Source organism: Cricetulus griseus, assembly GCF_003668045.3.
Source record: "Cricetulus griseus strain 17A/GY chromosome 1 unlocalized genomic scaffold, alternate assembly CriGri-PICRH-1.0 chr1_1, whole genome shotgun sequence".
Taxonomy (NCBI): domain Eukaryota; kingdom Metazoa; phylum Chordata; class Mammalia; order Rodentia; family Cricetidae; genus Cricetulus; species Cricetulus griseus.
Window position 1 is genome coordinate 67,667,927 of NW_023276807.1, and position 7,933 is coordinate 67,675,859.

At 46.7% G+C, this 7,933-nt stretch overlaps 1 protein-coding gene across 1 annotated transcript in view; it reads right to left on the reverse strand.

Moving 5' to 3' along the window:
- Positions 1-7,559, reverse strand: part of Cul4a (cullin 4A) — a 40,296-nt gene extending 32,737 nt beyond the window's left edge. Inside the window, exons 1-2 of the mRNA XM_027387823.2 lie at positions 7,384-7,559; positions 6,979-7,094 (exon numbers count right to left, since the gene is read on the reverse strand). Of these exons, the coding sequence (XP_027243624.1) occupies positions 6,979-7,094; positions 7,384-7,531 (264 nt within the window). The 5' untranslated portion in view covers positions 7,532-7,559. The remainder of the gene's footprint in view (positions 1-6,978; positions 7,095-7,383) is intronic.
- Positions 7,560-7,933: the final 374 nt, after the last annotated feature.

A 7,933-nucleotide genomic window follows, 5' to 3' on the forward strand; every position in this document is an offset into this window, starting at 1 on the left:
GTGGCGTCCTCAAAGTGGTTACAAAGCAGCAATACTAATTTGTTGTGGGATATTTGATCACACATTGACACCCCAAGACTGTGTTAATAAAGTTAACCTTGACTCAGGGCTCGGAGCCAGAGGCTAGTTGAGAAGTATCTGTCAGAATACACCGAAGACCCAGTTTACAGATAAAGAGGCACAGGAAGGGATAGAGAAGGACTTGGTGATTTGTGGACTTTTTGAACTTCCTTTTTGGTCTAGAAAGTGTGGAGAGAAGATCAGCTGGTTGTGCCTCTACTTCTTTGTTCTATTAGGTTTTCACCCCATTATCTGACCCCTGAGTCTTTATTGGTAATAGAACAACTCAGATAAAGCAACACTGATCATCCACCATTCCCCGGGCCTTTCCACACAGTTTTAGCCAGTCCTAACACTTAGTTCTAACAAGATCACGCTGCTTTCTCCTGACAGGAGTGAACCTTTCACCCTATTGTGCACTGCAGCCTACAGCCGGGCTCCTCCTGGAACCTGGCCACTCTGAGGAGTTTGTTCTCAGGCTGAACTCAGCACTGGGCCTTCCTCTGCTGGCTCCTGGAAATAGTTATGCACTAGGGTGACCACAGGACCAAAGTCAAGTACATAAGCCAAAGATGCACATAACTCTTGAGCAGTTTGGACTCAGGTCTTCAGAAGCAAAGAGAAGAGATCTGCACCCTCAAAACCACCCTACTCAGAGGAGGAAAACACAGAAGGTGGGAAGCCAGGAGACTTCCACACCAGGAACTGACCAATGGAATCCAAGGAACCCAGCAGACAAGTTGCTGAGCAGAAAGCCATAACCAATGGGCTCCAATGTTTACATAGACTTCAAAATTAAAAATTTCCAGACTGGTAAAAACTGGAGCTTTCAGCTAAGACTCTGAGGCAGAGTATGAGCACAGCTGCAAAGACAGAGGAGCAGGTGAACACACTGCTTTTGCCCAGGGCCAAAGCTACCCCTCGGCTCTGTTTCAGTGGTACTGATTTACAGAGGCCCAAGGATGGGTCCCCGTGGATGCCCAGTGGGATAGAATAGCTTAGAAGTGGGAAGTCTCACTGGACATGTGGTATGGAAGAGTCCTTGCACTGCTAGGACAGCTAAAACTGGACAGTGCAGTGCTAGGCAACAGGATGGTAAGCTTCAGTAGCAAGACACACTTCATAAACAAAACTTTCAAGTATTTAGGTACTTGGTACAGTTCTTGCCCCTGGTCAAAATAACCAAAAAAAAAAAAAAAAAAAAAAAACTAGACAAAACGCATGAAGAGTGTTGGGGGGCCTCGAATACCAAAACCCGGACAAAGTACTCGAAGAGTGTTGGGACCTTCAACAATGGCTGGAGGTTGATGATTTTTGGGAGGTTCCAGCTATTCCAGGTTCCCAACCAGTTTCCAGTCTGTGTACAGGACCCTGAGTCCAGGAGACAGTGGAACTGCAGGCGAGTTAAAAGTCTCCAGGAACCCCAATATGCAACAAAGGGTACCAACTGGGTTAAGGAAAGTAAAATGTTAAGGAAAGAACCATTTAGAAGGGTGGAACAAACAGTGACAGAGTTCACAAGGGGCCTGGACAACTGGAAACCACAGTCAGGCCCCTAGGAAGGTCTGCCTCAGTGGTGGGGTCATGGATGTATACAGCAATGCTCTAGCCTGGCATAACGGATCCCAAAAGCAAGACTTAAAAAGAACAGACAGTCTCCAAATAATTTAACTGTATAGTAATATAAAAATATCTGTCATGCCAGTCAGAATTTATAATGTTGAATATCCAAATCAAAGATTATCAAATTCTCCTTAATGGGGAAGGGGGAACAACCAGAACCAAGAACACAGAGTTAGCAAGTCAGGACAAAACAACAGTCATCAAAAAAAGATTCCATATGTCCAAAGATGAAGCAGAGCTTCACAAGCCTTCAGAAGGATCCCAACTGCACCTTTAGGAAGAAGATGACATGTGAGGGAAACTCACACCAGTAGCAACAATAGCAGATGAGGCATGGCTGAGGATTAGACTCTGATGACAGAAGGGCTGGTAGTCTCAGGACTTGAGACAATCACTGAACACTTAAAAATCCTTCTATGAAGAAAACCAAGATGGAGCTGCAGATGGCTCAGCAGTCAAGAGTTGTTCTTTCAGAGGACCCAGGTTTGACATCCAGCACTCACATGGCAATTCACAACTGTCTGTAACCTCCATTGTAGGAGATTCTACATTTTCCGTCCTGTGGGCACTAAGTTTGGAATGTGGTGCACAGATGTACATGCAGGAAAAACACCCACACAATAATAATAATAGCAATAACAGTAGTAATAATAATGGTAATGAAAGCCAAAATGACTCCACTAGGGCATCTCCTCAAACATTTAAAAAAAGAAATGACATCAACTGAACAAGGAAGAGAGAATCATTCCAAACTCCTAAGGCCAACATTACTTTGACACACAACCCGATCAAAGATATAGTAAGAAAATAATACATTAAGACAAAATAACCAAGACATTAACAACTCAACCCAGGACATAAAATGGTAACACAACTGGGCACAGTGGCAGACACTTTAATTCCAGCAGCACTCAGAAGGCAGGGGCAGGCGGATCTCTATGAGCTTGAGGCTAGTCTACTCTACATAGTGAGTAGTTAGCCAAGGCTACATACTGAGACCACATCTCAAAACAAACAAACAAAAAACAAAAAACATTTCAGCCAAGTAAGATATAGCCCAAGCATGCAAGACTGCCTTTATACTCAAAAGTGGAAAAAAAATTAATGGCCATAATGGACAAACTAAGAGAAAGCCCACATGACTCCTCAATAGATGCAGAAACACGCTTCATTAAAATAGGAGCAGAAAGGACCCTCCTCCATGGTGGCATCACACTCAACAGTGGTAAATAAAACGCTCCTGAGACCCAGAGCAAGACAAGTGGCCCACTTTCTGCTTTCTCACTCCTAATCATTGTCCCAAAGGCTCTTCCAGTACAGCAAGACAAGGCAAAGAAATAACAGGCACAAAATTTAGAAAGGAAAAAGCTTTCTAGTTACATACACTCCCTGGGTAGAAGACCCAATAGGATCTACAGAGAATCTACAAACAGACAAGGCTGCCAAGTTAGAAGGACAACTTCAATGTATAAAATCAACAGTATTTCTATATAACAGTGAGAATCACAAATCAATTTAAGATAAGGCAAAAATTCCACAAAAGGTTTGTAACATTTGTACAACAGAAACAAGAAACATTGCTGAGAAATATTTCAAAAGACCCCACAGAGTGCCATCCATCTTTAAGGCTGAGTCAGTTGTCTCTAAATGCTCTAATTGAGTCACCATAATCCCAATCAAAACCTTAGTTGGCTTCTTGGAAGAAGCCAGAAAACAGATTCTAAGATTCCTGACGAAATACAAAGGACCAAGAATAGCTAAAACAACTGTGGAAAAACACAAAGCTGGAGGCCAACCCTTCCTGATTTAATACATTATTACACCCACTCCTAGATGGACAGCTGGTCTTGTCTTTGAGAAAGGCAGTTGGGCAACAAAGTGCCCAGCACCTGGACATTTACATGGAAAACACTGCGTTTAGATTTATATCTCACAGTGCACACAAAAGTCCACAAGATATAGATCATAGATCTAAATGTAAAACTTTTAACTCTAAACGTCTACAAGGGAAATACAAGATCTTAGATTAGGACAAAGATTTTTGTTTGTTTTGTTTTTGAGACAGGGTCTCATGTAGCTGGCCTGGAGCTGGCTAGTAGAAGAGGTTGGCCTTGAATTCCTGAATCTCCTCTGCTTGCTGAGTGCTGGGATTACAGGAGTGTGCTACTTTTCCCAGCCATGGCAAAATTTGTTTTCTTCTTTTTTTAGGCAGATACTAAAAGCACAACCTAAAAGAACAGCTGATACACTGGATTTCAAAATTTAAATCACTGTACTTCAAAAGATATAGACCAGTTAAGCGGCAAGTTACAGAGTAGAAGAAAATATTTGCAGTTTTGGAAGAATACAGATTAAACCCACACATTCAATAATAGGAAAATAACCTAAGAAAATGAAGCTGGACATATTGGCTTATGTCTGTAATCCCAGAATTTAGGAGGTTTAAGCAGGAGGGTTTAAGTTTGCAGCCAGAGTGGGCTACATAGTGAGATAAAAATGGGGAGGAGAAGAGGAAAAAAGAGGGAGGAGGCAGGCAAGCAGACAAAAGGTTTGAGTTGTTAACACTTCATCAGAAAGGGTACAGAATAGCAATAAATGTATGAAAAGATGCCTAATATTAGTGGGGTCTGTAAATTAAACCACAGGTAAAGGTGACAGCACCAAATGCTGGTGAGAATGTGGAGCAAATAGGACCCTTTATACCACTGGCAGAGTGCAAAATAGTACAGTCAATTTGAAAAGTAGGCAGTTTCTGTAAGACCTCAGAGATAGTTTCCTGAGAGGAATGAGAACACATGCCCACACAAGATGTAGCCAGTGTTCATAGCAGCTTTGTTGGCAATGCTTCCCACTGGACACCCAATGTCCTTTACCTGATGAATACGCCAATTGTACCATAGCTACACTACTCATTAGTAAAAATAATAGGCACTTGGGGGCACATAAGAGAGGTTTGAGAGAGGGTAGCTGGGGGTGGTGAAGGGAGGAAAGGGAGGAAGGAAAGTGATATAATTCTACTTCAAGTAAAAACATATTTAAAAAACAACAAAACACCAAACTGTTAGCACCATGTGTAAACTGCAAAGCACTATTCCAAATAAAAGCCAGATAACAAGAGATGGCAAATGCAAGATTCCTTTTAGATAGAAATGGCAGAGTAACCCAGAGCAGAGTACTGGCTGCCAAGGGAGGAGATGGGGAAGGGATGGCTGCAAGGAGCTGTAGTTCTTTGTCAGGGATGGAAAAAGTCTACATTTTCAGGGGCGGGGGTGGCAAAACAACTGCATATTAGGCCATTAACATTTACTGGAACAAGCATGTTAGTGTAAGCCTGTAACCCCACAGGAAGATTACCTTGAGTTTGGGCAGCCTGGGCTACACAGTGAAACTCTTAAAAAATAAAGCCAGTCAATTCCCCTTACCCCGCTCCCCCCCCAAAAAAAAAACCTACTGGAGCACAAGTTATATGTAAATTACACTTCAAAAAAGCTGATTAAAAAATTATCGGGGCATGGTGGCACATTCAACCATGTGGAAAGCTGAGGCAGGAGGACTGCTGTAAGTTATACATAGGCTGGAATACATAGCAAGTAACTAAGTCAGCCAGCACTGTGTAGCAAGACTCTCACTCAAAGACAAAGTGAGTGGGGTAGAGGTCTGGAGAGATGGCTCAGTGGTTTAGAGTACATGAGGACCTGGGATTGGTTCCCAGTACCTATTTCAAGAGGCTCACAACCACTTACACCCAGGCTCTAGAGGTATCTAATACTTCTGGCCTCCAGGCCTGCCCCCAAACTTCATACCCACATACTTAAAATAATAAAAGTACATTGTCAGGCAGGTGAAGCCCTAATCCCAAAGCTCAGGAGCAAAGGCAGGTGGATCTCTGAGAGTTCAAGGCCACCTGATCTACATAGTGAATTCCAGACCAGCCAGGGCTATACAGTGAGACCCTGTCTAAACAAAATAAAAACCTTAAAAAAACCTTCACCCTCAATACACAATCAACTCACAAACTTAAGACAAAGAACGGACACATGTACCTCACTCTATCACTACAGGTTGGTCGCCCCTCACCCAAAATGCTTGGGACCAGCAGTGTTTTGGATTACAGATTTTTTTTTTCTCCTGGATTTGATACTTGAATATGCATAATGATTTATTTGGGGGAATGAGACTCAGGTCTAAACACAAAATTAATTCATATCTCATATACCCTGAACACAATTTGAAGGTCTGTTTTTATTTTTTTATTTTTACCATTGTGTGTGTGCATGATGCGTTATGTGTGGGTGCTTGTGCCACGGCTTGACTGGAGGCCAAAGGACATCCTCTCTGCAGTCAGTTTTCTTCTACCTTTCTGAGGGTTCTGAGGTTCGACCACTGGTTGCCAAGCTTGTTCGGCAAGAGCTTTACCCACTGAGTCATCTCACTGGCCCTAGCTTGAAGTAATTTTATACAACAGTTTTAGCATACATTGTGTTCTGTCTGAGTCCAGTCAGACGAGGTCAGCCGTGGATCTTTTTTCATGTGAGTGCTAAAAGTTTTGGATTGGGGAAGTTTTGGATCAGGAGTGCTCAACCTGTAACAATTTCCCTTGGGTACTACTGCTTACTTTTCTTTTTGTACTTTCTATAACTTACATAAATTCATTTTGTAACCAGGATAAAACAAACCGGTAAGTTCATGACTTTAGTGTAATTAATTATATATATGCTATATCATTACCTAAAACAGACTATTTAGTGAACATTACTGTATAAAACCACGACAGAAAAGTCTGCCTGAAAAAACAAGATGTACTTTTGGCCTTTTTTTTTTTTTCCTGCTGTAGACACTATCTTTAAATTAAAACTACCAGAATCTGCAAACCTTATTTGCAACAATTAAACCACAGTGTGTGTGGGGGGGGGAGAGACGACGACGACGACGACGACACAAGGATCCTCCTAGCATACTGAGTTTTATGTGTAACAATCTAACGTTCTGATAACACTGGAGATCACTGGAGCCCTGTGGCTCGCAGCCCCCACACCTCCTTTCTCCTGGGGATGGGAAAACTTACACCTAAGCAGCCCGATGTAAGCCTCAACATAGCACTCATCCAGGGCGACCATATACTGAAACACCTGCTGACCGAGGGCTTCGAGGCTTCCTCTAGGGAAGGCTCGGACCGCAGCCTCTCCCCCCATTCCCCCTCCCCCCCGGCAGGCGGGCCTCCCTAGCATCGGCGGCGACCGTGGCTGTGAGAGGAGGAAAACAGCCAGGTGCTCGCAGGCCCTCGCCGCCGCTCACCTGGTACAGCTCCTCCAGGTTGTACCTGATGGATGTGCTGCTCTGGATGGCCTTGACCGCTTCGTGAAGCTTCCGCCACGTGTCCTGAGTGTAGTTGTCAGGCAGCCGCGGCCTGTCTGTGGGGAGAGAGGGTCAACGGCCGCGCGGGGACAAGACAGGCCGGGGCACCGAGGCAGGGCCCAGCAGAGCCAGCCAGGAGGTGCGGGGTCAGGGCCAGCTGGGGCGCGGGGACGTGGCGGAGCATGAGGTGCGGGGACAAGTCAGGCTGGAGCGCCGGAACAGGACAGTGCGGGAACAAGGCGGGCTGGGGCGCGGGGACAGGGCCGGCTGGGCAGCCCCAGGAGGCCCTGTCCGAGCGCGCGACCTGACGGACGCCCCGTTCGCTCCTCACCGGAGCGCACCCACCTCGGAAGTTCTTGATGACCAGCTTCCTGGAGCCGCCCGCGCCCCCCGGCTTGGCAGGGCCACCGGCCAACGCCGCGGGCTTGGTGAGGCCGTTGGTGCGGCCCATGAGAGCCGAGACGCTGCCCTTCCGCGGGCCCTCGTCCGCCATGGCTGGGCCGGACGCCGCCCCGCCCCGCGCCGCCCGGCTCCTCCTCCTGCCCTGCGCCCGGTCCGTGCGCGCCCGGCTCCTCCTCCTCCTGTCGGGCTCCGCCCGTGAGCGCTCGGCTCCTCCTCCTGCTGCTCGCGGCCCGGTCCGCGCGCCCGAGGCCCAACCGCCGCGGCGCGCACCGGAATGATCCGGCTCGGGCGCGCGGACTCCGCCCAGTGAGGGCTCCGGCGTACGCGGCCGCGCCTGGAGGGTTCGGCACCCGCGGACGTTCTACGACGAATGCTCGCGAGAGGGCGCCGTGACACCCCGCACCGAGCGTTCCGGGAGCTTGGTGTTCGACGTCACGACGAGGGCTGGGGACACCCGGGAGACGTGGGCGAACAGGAGCACCCCACCACCCTG